General features: G+C 34.5%; 1 protein-coding gene across 2 annotated transcripts in view; it reads right to left on the minus strand.

The window, feature by feature from the left end:
- Positions 1-18,299, minus strand: part of STAG1 (stromal antigen 1) — a 403,550-nt gene that overhangs the window by 123,536 nt on the left and 261,715 nt on the right. For both annotated transcript variants that reach the window (XM_047874276.1, XM_047874277.1), the window contains one exon: positions 3,113-3,236. In XM_047874276.1, the coding sequence (XP_047730232.1) occupies positions 3,113-3,236 (124 nt within the window). The remainder of the gene's footprint in view (positions 1-3,112; positions 3,237-18,299) is intronic.

An 18,299-nucleotide genomic window follows, 5' to 3' on the forward strand; every position in this document is an offset into this window, starting at 1 on the left:
TCTTTGCAACCTGTGCTGGGATAACTGCCTTTTGTGGAAATATCGTTCATATTTCAGACTCATCGTAGGTCCCCATGGTCTTCTTAACCATGTGAGTCACAAGGCACCTGGCCAAACTCACTACTAAAACTATCTCTTCAGGGGAGAGGACAGGGTCCTTAGTTTTGTGGCATAAGAGAGGTACATGCAGGGCAACTGCCCCATGCTGATTGCTGGTTGGAACCTGCTGGCCATGGAGGACCAAGGCCCACTAGTGAAGTCGATATTGTTCTGTCCCCTCTTATGTGAGTAAAACATTGCTCCATCCAGTGCTTGACTGTGTTGTCTTTTCCTTGGCAAACCTGGTTTCAAGATGCAGTGGGCATAAGTGTTTGAACTTCTACCCTGGTGATAGGCGTCAAGTATCATTTTGTTCGACATATAAAGAGCTAAAAAGGCTTTAGATGAACTTAAAGAGGATATGGGATGAGTCAACACAGAGAAGAAGAAATGGGGTGGAACAACAGAAAATAGGTTCCACCCAGGCACTACAGAGATTCTGATATGAGGTATCAAGCATAGGCAAGAAAGAAGAATTTTACAGAGCGCTAAAAGCAAAAACAATAAAGAGCAATACTGACAAACCGTAAAGGAAAGTGAAAGGTAGTCTAGTGTCATGAGCATAAATGTAAAGAGACTAGGATATTTAGTCTAGAACACAGAGATTACCACAGCTGAATTTAAATTAGACCTATTTTGTGTCACCATCAATGAAAGAACTAAAAAAACCAACGAGTAGAGAAATTAGAAATAAGTTTTGGTCAATAGAAAGAGGAACTGAATCTCTAATAAATAACTCCTTTAGTTAGAGACTGCTTGTCTTTCTATTGACCAAAACTTATACAACAAAATTTAAATGAACTTGCAGTATTAAGAAAAAAGTTTGTCTTATTGAGGAATGTGGACTGATATTCTGAAATCAAGACATAGGAATATCAAATCTTTATGTTGTACACCTTAAACTAATACAATGTTATGTCAATTGTATCTCAATAAAACAAAAAATGCAATTTAAAATGTAATCTTAAAAAAAGACAGGAATTTTATCAGCTCATTTGAAAAGGCACAGGACAGGTTGGAAGGCAGAGGCCACAGCCTATAGAATAAGCACTTTCAAAGAGATGATTAAAAGGAGATAAAGAAGGGCGCCTGGGTGACTCAGTTGGCTAAGTGTTGGACTCTTGATTTCAGTTCAGGTCATGATCTTGTAGTTCGTGAGTGACAGCCCTGTGTCAGACTCTGTGCTGACAGTGTGAAGCCTACTTGGGGTTTTCGCTCTCTTCCTCTCTCTCTGCCCCTCCCCTGCTTGTGCACATGAGCTCTCTCAAAACAAATAAACACATTAAAACAAATTTTTTTAAAAAGGAGAGAAAGCAAATGACTACAGTCCTCATATGGAAAAAAGTGCAACATTTCAGTGATATTAGAGTGACAAAAAGGAAAGCTTAGAAGGGATTACTTACTACTGACACTCTTTTCTAAATAAAGTAATTGTAAAAGAGGTTTATAAAAATGTTCTACTGAAAATAGTATTCTCATATCCTTTTATCAACAATGTACAAAACCTCCCTCCCTCTTCCTTTATCTGGACAGAAAACTTCTATAAACATGGTTTTGGGATTTATTTTAAAGTAATGGTGGTTTGTATTTGGTAAGTCCCAACAAATATGTCTTCCCCAGAATTTGCAGCCCTACATAAATTCTGTTAAAACTGGCAATTTTACTGTTACTTAAATTTAGTAGGATACTCTATTAGGGAGATAGGAGGATGGAGGAGAAGAAGGAAAACTGGTATGGTAGTGGTGAGCAATAAAAATACAAGACTTTAAATTTATTCCTACTAAAAAGTTTGTCTTGTTGGATTTAGCCATGCGTGTATGCTTGTGAGGACACACTGTATAATTCTTTCTCTCAAAATGCATAAAATTTAATTGGATAAACCTGAGATGAGGCTTAGCTGTGAAAGTCCTGAATTCCACACGAGGATTAGAAGAAAGAAAACATAGGATCAAGCTTGGGATTTATTAGTGTAGAGAAAAGGATTCTGAATTGCAGCAAAGATAAATATTCAGGAAAAAATTCACTGTGTACTAACTGGATATTCCTTCAAATAAGGTAGGGGATAAGAACCCCTTATAATCATCAATTAAACATTAGTAATTGTGGGGTTGAGCAACCAACGGGTGATGATCTCCCTATACTCTGAACTATTTCTTATAGCAAAAGTGGTCTGTAAAATCCCCTGGGCTGTTTTATTATAATATATGAAATTTTATGGTTTTCAAATTATCTTTGGTAATATTTAGCATGCTTTTATTTAAAAAGTAAATGCCCTACAGACTGATAATGGTAATACATAAAAAATAAGTCTTAGAGTATTACCAAAATTGTCTTAAAAGTCTAATAATATAATTGCATTTAAAAATTTAAGATAAATTGTAAGGTTTCTCTATTCGTGAATATCTGGCAATTTAAGTTATAGAATATCAGGTCATTCAATATAAAAATTCCAATAATTTGTCACTCCTCCCCTTGGTTATTTTGAGGATTACTTATTCAGCATTTGATAATGTGGGATTCCTTTCAAAATGAGTGCCTTTTCTAGGGGCACAGAAATAAAAATGGATTTTTAGATCAAATATTCTAAAATCCAACAAATCTACTCAACTCTTATAAAATACTCTACTGTCATATGGCTTTAACAAATTCAAAACAAGAAGGTTTTGTTGTTGTTGTTGTATATTAAGAGAAACAAGGAATCTCTTTTGATTCCAAGCTAGAAAAAGATAATTAGCTTCTTGGGATGGTATATTCTCTTAAAACCTTAGATGTACTAGGTTGTCAACTTGGTTTAAGATGGTATTACAGTAAGTTAAGACAGAATTTCCACACAGGCCAATGTCTCAAGTTTTGTCATGGCCATCAAATGAACAATTTATTTAGGTGTATCATCTTAAATTTTCATATTATTACAACTCTTAAAAACAAAAACTCAACTAATGCCATCATAATTCCTAGCATTCTAGTATTGAGACAAGCATATCTTCTATCAAAGTCTGAAACAGTAACTTACCCTATCATGAAGAGTCCAGCCAACATATTTTAGGTAACTGTCATTTAGGAAGGCATCACTATACATTTTCATCCATACTCCAATTTCTTCAATACAAATGGCTCTAATCTCAGCAATAGCATCACTAGAGAAGAAAACCAGACAAACCTCAGATTAACATCCAAAGCTAGAATGTACTTCATACTCATTTACAGCAAGCAAATATTAATATTTTTCCTAATACTGTATTTATATCTGCATCTAAAAAATCCTCCAGTTTTAGTATATTCTGTTTTTTAGATGTCTTCTATAAAATAAAAATTACCAGTACCAAACTGAAAAAAAATATGCTTCTGGAAATCATCTAATTTTGATTTTACTTTCACTGGACTAGGAAACCTGGGAGCTTTCTGAAAGCCTCACAACTATTATGGAGTCAAGAAACATGTTAAGTCTGAGGAAACCAGCATACCATCATCTAAACACAGAATAATATGGAACTCAAAAATTGTTTCTCTAAATAATTATGAATCTTTTAAGCTAGCACACATCTACTGAATTAAGAGAAAATAAACATGACCAAAACACAAACTAGTATCTTTAAGGGAAAATGATGGAAGCATATATTATTTGAAAATGTACAATAGTTTAAAAACCAAAACCTTGAAGTAACTGCCCTAATAATTCACAGTCAAAATGGGAACAATCCTGGTGACTACACTGTGAAGTGTACCAAAAGTCACGTTTCTGGCACCGTGCCCAGATGGCTTTTCATCTCACTTTAAGCATCTAATATAACACTCCTGGGATGATTTTCATACTGTAAGATTTGTGAACCATGAACAAATACAATTTTAATATTTTTACTTTATCTTTTAACAGGTTATTAGTTATAGCTTTAAAAAATCATATTAAAGATCATAAGATAAATCTTAACTTTCTTTTGTAGCTCAATCTTCGAGGTTTCTGATATACCATATATAGGTAAGTTAAAATTTTAGGTAATTTTAATTCTCCAATTTAAAAAAATCAATTGTCTGTTAATTAATTGCTAATCTGGCAATAATTCAGCTAGAATTTTACTGTTAATTCGGGAGCTTTTCTTAGTTTCTCTTTTAGGACAAAAGAGAATTCAGAATACAGAATTCTGGTATTTGATTCTCTGTTTTAATAAATCTCAATTCCTTCTAAGTCCTCTTGTTCAAGAATAAAAATATGAGAAGTTTTCTTTCTTTTTAAAAAATTTTTAACGTTTATTTATTATTGAGAGACAGAGCATGAGCATGTGAGGGACAGAGAGAGGAGGAGACGCAGAATCTGAAGCAGGCTCCAGGCTCTGAGCTGTTAGCACAGAGCCTGATGCAGGGCTCGAATTCCCAAACTGCAAGATCATGACCTCAGCCAAAGTCGGACACTCAACCGACTAAGGCACCCAGGAGCCCTGATATTTTCTCTTTCAAAGCCATTCTACTAAATTACAATCTTTAGTTTTCCTACATATTTTTAATGCCTTTTTCTTATGGAAAGATCCTATTGCATAGGCTAATAGTACAGACTCTGGAGCATGACATACTAAGTTCAAATCCTAACTCCACTATTTACTAGCTATGTAGCTTTAGGCAAGTTACTTCCCTCTTAGATTTTCTCAATTGTAAAATAGTTATAATAACTGTACCTAGCTTAGGGCTCAGAGTTACTGTGAGAATGAACACACCTGGCACCTACTAAACCTTCCATAAATGCTCCCTTCTGTATCTTTATGCTTTAAGTTCATATATATAGCTTTACAGATTTTAAAGCTTTACATAAATAGTATCTTGTAGGTATCCTCTCCAAAAATGATGTTCAGTTCTCCTTTCTGCATATACAGAAATTATTATAAATTATTTATACATTTTCTCATTGGCAGACATTTAGGCTGTTTGCAAGTTTTTGCTTTTATTAACAATGAATGCCATAAACATTCTTGTATATGCCTTCTTGTGCACACATCTGAAAGTTTACGTAGGGTAGTGTTTTCAAACAGTATATGACTACCTATCAGCACATTATGAAATACATTTATTTAGTGAAAAACAAAGGATTTAGGATAGAAAATATGAAAAAGTGTCACATGAGGTAAGCCAAGTGAATATTTTTTTTGAACTATTGTGTATCTGATGTTAGGATATGGTCAACTGAGTCTGTAACACACTTTTTATACCTAGAAGTGAAATTTCTGGAAAAGGAGTAATATACATCTTCTGCATTATTAGATATTAACGATCTTTTCCATAAATTAGCGTTTCATATCCTTACCCAACTTGGTATTATTCTACTATTTAATATATATTTCCATCTCTGTGAACTACAATTTCATGTATTTTGTCTTCCACTGGGTTGACCAAATGAAAACAATAACAGCATAATTAAAACAATCACAAAACACCCAAATCTTATCACTTTACTCTCCCAAAGGTATGTTACACTTATTCTCTACTGTATTACCCTTGTAAAAATCAATCCTAAAAAACAAACAAAAACAAAACAAAAACAAAACAAAAACCACCCAAAATCCAGAAAGTTAAAAAACAGGCTAAGTTTTTGTTTTTTTATTACACAATACTATGAAAGCAGCCTGAAGACAAAATGAATGGGTATAGTATGTTGATGAAAAATTACAAAGACTGTGGGCTCCTGGGTAGCTCAGTTGGTTGAGCATCAGACTTTTGATAGTCCAACTCTTCTTTTTTTCTTAAAATTTTTTTTAACATTTATTCATTTTTGAGAGACAGCGAGCGAGCAAGCAGGCAGAGAGAGGGAAACAGAATCTGAAGCAGGCTCCAGGCTCTGAGCTGTCATCACAGAGCACAATGAAGGGCCCAAACTCGTGAACTGGGAGATCGTGACCTGAGCCGAAGTCTGATGTCCAACTGACCGAGCCACCCATTCACCCCTTAATAGTCCAACTCTAGATATCAGTCCAGGTCATGGTCTCATTGTCAGTGCTTCACACTCCCTTAGTATGGCTCTGCACAGAGCTATGTGGAGCCTGCCTGGTATTCTCTCTCTCTGGCTCTATGCCCCTCCCTCTCCCTCTCAAAATAAATAAACTAAAAAGAAAAAACAAAACTTACAAAGACTACTAAGTATGGTAACTGCACATATACACAGTTCAAACATTCTTCCATTCATTGTCACTGGTATTACCAATACGAATACCATTACTACTGGTATTAACATCATGAGTGTATTGGTATTAAGATCTAGAAATGACAAAGGCTTATAGCTTTTAGGAGAGAAATCTTGTTCAAAATCTTTTTATAACCATCTTTATGTCTAAGTCTAATTTCTAATGATTATTAGTCTTACCATTCTCCTAAAAGCTTATGTTCTTGGAAATAGATCTTCTCTGCATGCACTGCCAACATTTTGATACAACTCGTCTTCTTGGAATCCCAATCCTTGTCTATTTCAGATGCCAGTCTGACCCCTCCCCCCCTTAACTAAAGAATTTTTAATATCCAGGGCTCCTGGGTGGCTCAGTTGGTTGAGCATCTGACTTCGGCTCAGGTCATGATCTCATGGTTTACGAGTCTGAGCGTGTGTTGGGCTCTGCGCTGATAGCTCAGAGCCAGGAGCCTGCTTCAGATTCCGTGTGCTCTCTCTCTCTGCTCCTCCCCTGCTCGTGCGCTGTCTCTGTGTCTCAAAAATGAATAAACATTAAAAAAATTTTTCTTAATATCCTTTCTAGACTTACAATTTGACTATGTGTGGTCAGACAGCACATTCTGCTACTATTAAAAGTCCCGAGGCAATTTGTTTCCTGTTCAGGTTTTGAAATTCCAATCCACTTTGCCTGCTGATACCATCCTGTTAGACTAATCATTCTCTATAGGTAATTATATTATGTAATCACAGATTATACATAAAATTAGAACTCCTTTGTGGTAGTTTTAAAATATGTCCACAAATTCCTTGTTAATTGTTTTTTGTAGAGATACATTCTTATTTTTTTAAATGTGGGTATACTTAATAATTTGTTTCTAACAAATACAGTGTGGTAGAAATGATGGATTTTGACTCGAGGTTAGGTCATAAAAGAGATCGTGACTTCTGCTTTGTGACTTCACTTTCTTGGATCACTCTCTCTGAGTCATGTCCTGAGGACATTCTAGCTGCCCTACAGAGAACTCCACATGGTGAGTAACTGGGGTCTTTCTGCCACCAGCCACCTAAGTAAGCCATATTAGAATCAACCACATGGAGTGGTTTGTTACATGACAAAATATATCATTACTTTCTACTATTATCGAAGACCCATACCAATAACCAATCTTCTAGTCTGGTCCATGAGTGAGTTCTTCCTTAGTCCAAATAGCTTAAGTGCATCAGTATCTACATGTCTGTGGTCATCTCTATGCTTACAATGCCTTCATTTTACTCTAAATAACAACACTGATTGTTCTTTCAAGCTCCTGTGATGTTAGTTCTGTCATATCCTCTTATTACCAGATATAGCTTTCTTGCCCTCTATGAACATACAGCAAAGTGTACAATAAAAATGCAGTATGTTTTTGAAATATTCCACTAACCCTTGATTTTCATATTAAATTTCTTTTTAACACCTTAATATCTATTTCTAACACCCTCAGTCCATTTGGAAAAGTAATGTTTAGGGGTGCCCAGCTGCCTTAGTTGGTCAGGCATTTGACTTCAGCTAAGGTCATGATCTCATGGCTCATGAGCTCCAGGCCCACACTGGGCTTTGTGCTGACAGCTCAGAGCCTGGAGCCTGCTTCAGATTCTGTGTCTCCCTTTCCCCATTTGTGCTCTGTCTCCCTCTCAAAAATAAACATTAAAAAAATAAAAAAAAAATAGAAATGTTTACGTGGTATTTGGGAATTTCCAAAGCAAAGATTAAAGGGGGTAAAAAAGTTAGTACAACAGGGGAAGGTGTAAAGGCAATCATAAGATTAACTAATTTTCATAATTGTGGTATTTCAGCCTTGAAATGAACAACTAAAACTGAAGTCAGGTTCACTTTACTTTTGAACTCAAAAAGAAAAAAAAAACCTAGAAAATAATAATTCTGTGGTGATCAATCCTTTGTTGTAACTCTATGTCACAGCACAAAAAAATTATGTTCATTTCTATGAAAAACTTACCTAATTGACTGACCTTCACAGTTAGTGTGCCTTTATGGGAGATGTGGCTATTTATTTATTTATTTATTTATTTTTCAACGTTTATTTATTTTATTTTTGGGACAGAGAGAGACAGAGCATGAACGGGGGAGGGGCAGAGAGAGAGGGAGACACAGAATCAGAAACAGGCTCCAGGCTCTGAGCCATCAGCCCAGAGCCTGACGCAGGGCTCGAACTCCCGGACCGCGAGATCGTGACCTGTCTGAAGTCGGACGCTTAACCGACTGCGCCACCCAGGCGCCCCAAGATGTGGCTCTTTAATATATAGACTTTAAAGTTTTCATTTTGAATTGCTTTCTTGGCAGATGGAATTCAAATTATTTTCTGCTTACAACAAAATAAATTTTAACTCCAGTGTATTTTAATGAAATGTTTCTTGTACTACTCTTACAGATGCTTTCCCAGTAAGGAAGTAGACTAAATTAAAATGACTGCAATACAAATTTTAGAGAATAACTCTTGGCTAATATGGGCATTTTGACACTTACAATTATCTCTCATGTACAAGGAATCTCACGAGAGCTCTAGAGTGAGAAATAATTACAAGTGCCAAGAAAGCTGCTATCTAAATTGTAGCACAAAATGAATTCATGTCTCAACCAATTTTGTCACTAATAATTGGCTAAAAAAATTACATTTTCTAAACTAGAACTTAAAGAATTAAAAAAAAAAATAGCCCAAAAGTGAAAGGAACAGCTAAAGAATTACTGAAAATCCATATTGTATCCTTTATTAGACTGAGAACAAGAACTTAATAAAGACCTTAACTTACAGAAAGATGCTTAAAATAAATTATCTAAGCAAATGATAAATGTTAGTAAAGGGCAGTACAAAGAACACAGAGGCATAGAAAAATGTTAGAGGGGTGAAGATGGGGTCAAGGAAAGATACTGTGAAGCAGTAATGTTTAAAAGCAGACCTGAAGAGCTGCAACTCTCCTTTCTGTTAGTTAAAGCCAGATTTTTCATTTAATTATTTCAGGATAATCAAATAACGATCAACCTGGATTATCCAGGATGGTTAAAATGCATTAGAAATACAATAGTTTAATAAATTGCAAATATTTTTCACCTCATTTTTATTCCATTATCCTTTAGTGAAAATAGTGACAAAATGAAAGGCACTACATCACTGAGAGTTTCATACAGAGCAGGTGACATGGCTATCTGCTATCCTGCATTACTATTTTACTATTAACAAAAGTTTAAGGCATAAGATTAAAAGTTGAATGTGAAGAATACATTAACTTTTAAAGAACATTATCTTTAATTTATATTCACATTTGAACTATCAACCTGACACACAGGTTAAGTAAAAAATGAAAAATATTAGGGGTCATGGGTGGCTCAGTTGGTTAAGCATTGGACTTCAGCTCAGGTCATGATCTTGCGGTTCATGGGTCTGAGTCCTGCATGGGGCCCTGTGCTGACAGCTTAAAGCCTGGAGCCAGCTTTCAATTGTGCATCTCCCCTCTCTCTGCCTCTCCCCCACTCGTGCTCTGTCTCTCTCCCTCTCAAAAATAAATGTTAGAAAGAAATTTAAAAAAATATTAGGAAGATGACTAAAATTTTAAAAAGATGGCAATTTGCTCAGAATAAATCATAACACAGTATTGTATAAGAATAACTCTGAAAACATTATTACAAAATGTTTCACTATAGTATAAAAAAGTAAAAGAGAACAAAAGACATCCATTTTTTGTCCTCTCAAATTATTGCAATCTTTCCTCCTCTTCCATTGTTTGTTCTTATGGTGTGTTCCACCACTGAAATAACAGTCTTTTTTTTGGTTGCTTTTAAGATTTTCTCATAATGTTTCATGTTACGCACTTTTACTATGGCATGATTAAAAGTGAAATATTTTCTTAACCTACTCAATACTCATTAAGTCTTTCCAATCTGACAATTCTATTTTAACCGATTTTTATAAAATTTCAGCTTTCTCATTAATACTACTTCTTTCCAATACCTTTCTCTTCTTTTGGAATCCTATGTAAAGGACTTATGAAGCCTCTCAAACAATCCCGCATGTATTAGAAATGTTATTCCATATCTACTCTGCTGGGGTTAAATCCTCAGTATTATATTCTAATTCACTAATTGTCCCTTCAACAGTCTAGAGTGTATTTTGTTCACTAAATATCTATATAATAAATATATTTTTCATATCCAATATTTTATATTGTGTTTTTATACCTACTTGTTCTTATTATATGCCATTTATTATTTGTTGAAGGAAATGGGTCAATTTGGTCTGTATAATTCATTACATTCTGGGCTAAAATGATACCATGAAGACGGAGTCATACAAAAGCCTCTTCTATTTTCCATTATCTCCTATAAATTAGTAGTTAGATCTACCAGCATATAGATTAATATTCAATATTTTTATTTTATAATTTTTTTAACATTTATTTATTTTTGAGAGACAGAGACAGAGCGTGTGAGCAGGGGAGGGGCAGAGAGAGAGAGGGAGACACAGATCTGAAGCAGGCCCCAGGCTCTGAGCTGTCAGCACAGAGCCTGATGCGAGACTCGAACTCACAGACCGCGAGATCATGACCTGAGCCAAAGTCAGACATTTAACCGACTGAACCACTCCAATATTCAATATTTGTCTGACATTAAAGTAGCATGTGAGACTCAAGGCATTAAAGTGCCATCACTGCACAGCACCTTCTATTTCTAGTACGTACATGCAGTAACATCACCCCTTTACAGAGTAAGTAATACTTCTGGAAAAATCAATGATTGGTACCTCTAACTGATAACTTTGGAACGCAGGTCACATTCTCAACTGTTTGTAATTCTGGTTCACACAGTTAAAATTTTAATGTATCAAAAGTAAGCTGTGACAGATGAATACTAGTTTATTTAAGGCCTCATTAAATAAAAATCAATAAGGTAACAGAAAATTAAAGAATTGTTGTTTTTAGGAGAATGACTGGTTGAAGCTTTGGCAAGATTCAATAAGGGTGAAACTCTAAAATAAAAATTACGTAATGTTAGCATTGAAGACTAAGGTAAAATAATGAAAAATAATATGGACTCCGTACTAAGATTGCATGGCTGAGTCACGATGGACAGGATTTATATACCCACTTGAAAAAACTAAAAACCTGAGTAAGATATATAAAATAATGACTTTTAGATGTTGGCTATTAGGCAGAGCAGGACAGTAATCTTTGAGAGAGGGTAACAAATAAGGTAATTCAGAATGCACCAGATTGGTGCCTGCCAGGTAGCAGTATTGGCAGAGGAACCAAGACAGAGCCTGGGTATATCCCTGAGTTGAGGAGAAAGAGTTGGGACTCTAGAGTACAAAGTGGCTAGATTTTTACAAGGCATAGTATCAGAGGGGAGAGATGTACATAGACAGTAACCTCTGAAGATCTGCACAAAGACTGTTTCACCTCATCAGCTGAATACTAAAAAGCACACACACACACGAACGAACCACCTAAAGCTGGGGAAAGAATGGGGAGAGGAGATAGCACATGCAGAGCTGGGAGTATTTTGTGTCCCAATGAGCCAGAGCAGAAAAACCTTGTAATTCACAGGGCTAGAGTTCAGAGTAGAGTTCAGTTCAGAAAATGCTATTATCTTAGTATTGGGAGGAAATTAGTCTTAGACAAAATACTGCTCTGGTCCATATAACAAACCTTAAAAGTAAGGGTTACACATAATCATGTCTAAGAAAAAAGTAGATGAATATTTATAAAAACTTTCAAACAGTTGTTATAACAAGTATGTATGTTTGAGGAGAGCATGGAAGAGATGAAAGAAACATTAAGAAAATGGCAGCAAAGAACAGTGTAACAGAATAGGTTAACAGCATTGGTTATCTCTGCTAGCTGTAGCGATAAAACTTTTAAACGCAATCACAGCAAAAAAATAAACTATAAAATATGTAAGAAAAGAATGACAGATTTCTTTCTAGTTGGAAACAAGGGAAACCAAAGAGAGTGGATCAATTCCTTTCAAGTGCTAAAAAAATCCCAAAATGTCAACCTAGAATTCCATAACAAGAGAGAATATCTTTTAAAAATGAATGTGAGGCAATAGGAGAGTGAAGTGGTTGGGAAATGTTTTCTCCCAAAAAAGAACTATGAAGACAAAAACAATCATTTCAGCTTCCTGGAAATCAACCAAAAGAACTGAGAAGCATTTATTCAAAAAAGTTGTCAACCTTTGGGTTAAAACAGCAGAAACCTATGGCATTTTGGCATGGAACTATTTTTTTTTTTCAATAATTCAAAAGGACAGGGAAAAAACAAGTCCCATTAAATGTAAAATGATTGAAATCCCTTAAAGTATGTTTAATAACCACAACAAAGTTAAATTACAAATTAATAATAGAAATTAATGGAAGATCTCCAAATATTTAAAAATTAAACAAAAGACTTAATAACCCATGAGTCAAAGAAGAAATCTCAATACAGAAATAAGGAAATGATTTGTATGGAATAAAAATTAAAATATATCATTATCAAAAATCCTGCTATGTCACTAAAGCAGTGCTTTGTGGGAAATTTATAGCTTAAAAGGCTAGATAAGAAAGGAAGAGGGATATAAGATCAGTAACCTCAGTTTCTACCTTAAGAAACTAGAAAGAGATGAATAAATTAAAATGAAAGCAATCAGACAGAAAGGAAATAAGGAATAAAGCAAAAATCAGTGAAATAAAAAATACATAAATAATGTCAATGAAACCAAAAGTTCAATCTTTGAAAAGATCAGTAAAATGGATAAACCTTTAGCTAGACTAAGACAAAAAGGAAAGAAGATACAAAAACAAACAAAAATCAAATAGGCATCACTGCCAATCCTACAGAAATAAAAAGGATTCCAAGGAAATATCTATCAAAAGCCACACTATGCCATCAAATCTGCAATATACATGAAATGGACATATTGTCTGAAAGACAAAAATTACTATAATGAATCAATAAACAGAAAAACCAGAGGCACCTGGGTGGTTCAGTCGGCTGAGCCTCTGACTTTGGCTTAGGTCATGATCTCATAGTTTGTAAGTTTGAGCCTCGCATCGGGCTCTGTGATGACAGCTTAGAGCCTGGAGCCTGCTTTGGATTCTGTGTCTCCCTCTTTCTCTGCCCTCCCCCACTCACACTCTCTCAAAAATGAATAATGTTAAAAAAAAACAAACAAACAGGAAAAATGTGTAACAAGATATTTAATCAGTAAATGAAAATCATCATCCAAAAATACCAGCTAGGCTTAAAGGGCTTCACTGGTGAATTCTATCAAATTAATAAAAAAGAAATAATACTAATCTTTCATAAACTCTTTCAGAAAACAGAGCAGAAGGGAACACTTCCCAGATATTCTATGAGGCCAGTTAGCAGATTAATGCCCCCCTATGAGAGGAGACACAAAAATCCTTAACAAAATATTAGCAAACTGAATCCAGCAGCATGTAAAAGGATTATGTATCAGGATGATGTAGAATTTTTACCAGAATGCAAAAATGGTCTAATACCTGGAAATCAATTCATATAATTAATATAATGCACTATCTTAACAGAATAAAGGAAAAAGTCTGTATTTTCATCTTAACTGAAACAGAAAAAAAATAAAATCAGTCAATCATGATAAAAACAACATATGAAATAAAGTTACAAGGGAATTTCCTCATCTGACTAAAGGGTATCAATATAAAACTTAATAGCTACTGACATTAAAGGCTGTTTTCCCCTTAAGATTAGGAAAAAAGGAAAGCTGTCCTCTCTTACCACTTTTACCCAGTTTTGTAGTGAAGTTCTATAGCCAGTGCAATAAAGTTAAAAAAAAAAATTAAAGACACAGAAATAGAAAGTGTTTAGACTTAGAAAGTAGGAATTAAAACGGTCTTTATTCACATATGACATGACATGTTATGTAGAAAATCCTAAATAATCTACAAAAACAAACAAAATCTCAAGACTATAGAACAATGAAAGTATCTTGTAATTCTGAAGGAATAAAAAAAAAATCACCTGTATTTTTTATACATTAGTAAGGAAGAATCTAGAATAGAAATTAAGAGAACAATTTCATTTACAATAGAATAAAAAATGAAAATACTTAAACTAAATTTAATGAAAGTAGTAGTGTAAGATTTGTACTTGAAAAATCATGAAAAACAGCCAAGAGAAATTAAAGAATATCTAAACAAGTGGAGATAACAATCTATATTCATAGATTGGAAGATTCAAAATGTGAAAAATGCAATTCTCTCTGCATTGGTCTATAGAGTCATATTCTCCATCAGAATTCCAGCAGGCTTTTATGTAAAAATTGACAAGCTGGGGGCACCTAGCTGGCTCAGTTGGTTAAGCATCTGACTCTTGGTTTTGGCTCAGGTCATGATCTCACAGTTCATGAGATCAAGCCCCGTGTTGGGATCTGTGCTGACAGCGTAGAGGCTGCTTGGATTCTCTCTCTTGCTCTCTTTTTGTCACACCCCTGCTTGCACTGTCTTTTTCTCTCTCTCAAAATGAAGAAATACAAATTTTTTAAAAATTGACATGTTGACTCTAAAATTTACATAGAAATACAAAAATCTATAATTGTCACAACAATTTTGAAAAAGAACAAAGTAGGAGGATTTAACACAACCTAATTTTTTAAAGGTACTCTAAAAAAAGACAAGTAAGCATGTTCTACTTATACATGGAATCTAAATAAGCCAAACTCAAAGAAATAGAGTAGAATGGTGGTTGCTGGAGGCTGGGGAATGACAGAAATGGAGATATGTTGGTCAAAGAGTACAAACTTCCAGTTATAAGATGAGTAAGTTCTAGAGATCTAATGTACAGCATTGTGACTATAGTTAACAAAGCTGTATTTATTACATACTTGGAAGTTGCTAAGAGAGTAAATCTTAAATGTAATCACCACCACACAAAGAAGGTGCTTACGTGAGACAACTGAGGTGTTAAGTAACCTTACTGTGGTAATCACTTCGCATCATATATGTGAATCAAATCATCACATTGTACAACTTAAACTTACAGGTCCTACATCAATGTCTCAAAGCTTTAATCAATACAGATGGTATGGGTATAAGGACAGATTAGAAAAATCCATAAATTAATCTTTGCATTCATGTTCATTTAGTTTTCAAGAAAAGCTCCAAGGAGGGGTACCTGGCTGGTTTAGTCAGTAGAGTGTGGGACTCTTAACCTAATCTGGGGGGTCATGAGTTGGAGCCCCACATTGGTTGTACAGATTACTTAAAAAAAGAAAAAAAGCTCCAAGGCAATTCAATTGGAGGAGGGTAGTATTTCACCAAATGGTGCTTGGACAAATGAATATCTATACGTAAAAAGTGGACTTAGACCCTTATATCCAAAAAATACATAAGAGTTAACTGTATATATATTGTAACTTATAAGATTAAGTTACTGAATTTCTAGAATAAAACACAGAAAAAAATTTGGGGTTAGGAAAAATGTTCACAGATATCAAAAGCATGTACACAGAAGAAAAGTGAGTAAATTACTTCATTCAAATGGAATACTTTTGCTCTTCAAGAGGTAAGGTATCATTAAGAAAATGAAAACAAAGCCACAGGCAAGAAAAAAAATTGCAAACCATTTATGTGATAAGGGACTTGAATCAAGAATACAAAAGTACTTCTACAAAAACCCTCTCAATATTGGTTAGAATAAACCGACAGAAAATCAGTAAGGATAGAAATTACTTGAACAACACTAACAGATTTTGACCTAAAAACAAAAGCACAGTATGTAATTTTTCCTGAGTAAATAGAACATTTCTTAAGATAGACCATATTGTGGATCATAAAACACAACTCAATAAATTTGAAAGCATTCAAATTACACAAAGTATGTTCTCTGACTACAATGGAATTAAATTAGAAATCAATAACAGAAAGTTCTCAGATGTTTGTAAACTAAATACTTTCTTCTTGTCAAGGAAACAAGTCAAAAAGGAAATTAGAAAGTATTTGAGCTGAATGAAAATGGAAACACAACATATCCAAATTTAGGGGATACAGCTAAAGCAATACTAAGAGAGATTTATAGCAGTAAACTCTACTGTTAGAAAACAGGCCTCAAATCAATTATCCCACTTTCCACCTTGTGAAGCTAAAAAGCAGATTAATGAAACCCAAAGTAAGCAGAAAAAGGAAATAAATAAAATTGCAGAAATCAATGTGATAGAAAATAGAAAAATAATAGAGTTCAAGGTAACCAAAATGTTATTTTTTAAGAAAAATAAATACAATCGGTATGAGAGAGGTGAAACCAATGATATTTTATGAACAACTTTAAGCTGATAATTGTTGAATACAATTCAACAACACAGATCAACGTATCATTTTCTTGATACTGAAAAGACTTATATCTATCTATTAAAGAAATTTAATTTGCAATTAAAGACATCCCTACAAAGAAAACACTCAGTCCCAATGGTATAATGCCTATGTGAAAAAAAAATATATTATTAAACTCTTCCAGATGATTAAAAAGGAGATAACACATTGCAACTCATTCAACAAAGCCAGCATTTCCACAGTACCAAAAGCAGTCAGAGACATTCAATAAAATTAAAAGTTAAGAGATACACATCTCTCTTGGGGAGCCTGGGTGGCTTAGTCGGTTGAGTGTCTGACTTTTGATTTTGGCTCAGATCATGATCCCAGGGTTGTGGGATCAAGCGCTGTGTCAGGCTCCGTGCTGAGTGTGGAGCCTACTTGGTATTCTCTCTCTCCTTCTGCCCCTATGCCCCTCCCCCTTGTTGATGCACATGCTCTCTTCTCTCTCTCAAATTTAAAAAGAAAAAAAATTTTTAAAAAAGATCTATATAGATCTCTCTTGAACACAGAACTATAATTCTTAAGAAAATTTTAGCAAATTTATTTAGAAAGAAAAATTTATCATGACTGTGGGTTTTAGCCAAAGAATTTAAGGCTAAGATTATAAAATCAACCAATTTAGTTCACATTAACAGTCTTAAAAAAGAAAAACCATATATACCAACCTCCACAGATATAGAAAAGTATTTGACAAAATCCAAGATTCATTTCTAATAAAAAGTCTCAGAAAACTAGGAACAGAAGGGATATTTCCTCAATCTGATAAAAGGCATATGTGAAAAATTTATTAAAACTCATGAAACTTATGAACACTAATTAGGCTTAGTGAAAAAAGTCAGATGAAAACAACAACAAAAATCAGGAATACATACTGTGTAATTCCATTCCTATGAAATCGTAAAAAATGTAAACAGTTAGCAAACTGATAATTGATTGATTCTGGGGAACAGGGGAAGACTGGAAGAAAGGGAGGTAGGAAGGAATTACAAAGTGGCAAGAGAAAATTTTTGAGGATGATGGATATATTCCATTATCTTGCTTGTGGTAGTTGTAAAGGTGTATATATGTCAAAACTTAGGCACTTAACTGTGTCTGACACCAACTCTTTTTGGGTTCCTGGATCCAATTTGAATTTGGGGCATGGGTTTTTGCCTGCACGCACACACACACCAACAATACCTACTGGTTTCTGAGAATTCAGCTCAATTCTGACACTATCTACCTGAACACAGCATCAGACTCTACAGGTTAAGAGCTCAGTCCTTCAAGATTGTCCTCTATCCTCCACTTCAAATGCCAATCATAAGCCCTAGGCTTTTTGTTACCTGTGCTTGTGACCCATGGGCTATTAGACTGGAGGTTCCAACCACATCCTCTTTATATTCTTTTAATATGCAAGAGCAGCTCATAAAACTCAGGGGAACAATTACGTTAACCAATTAACTAAAGGATATGATAAAGGATTTGAATCAATAGCCAGATGAAGATATACATGGGGCAAGGTATGGAGAAAGGGCACATAGCTTTCATGCCCATTCTAGGTGTGTTACTTTGTTTGTGTTCACCAAGCTCTCTGAACCAGTCCTTTGGATTTTTATGGAGGTTTCACTGAATATTCATGATTGACTAAGCCACTGCCATCAGCTGATTCAACCTTCAGTCCCCCAGCCCTCCAGTGG

Source organism: Prionailurus viverrinus, chromosome C2, assembly GCF_022837055.1.
Source record: "Prionailurus viverrinus isolate Anna chromosome C2, UM_Priviv_1.0, whole genome shotgun sequence".
Lineage (NCBI taxonomy): Eukaryota > Metazoa > Chordata > Mammalia > Carnivora > Felidae > Prionailurus > Prionailurus viverrinus.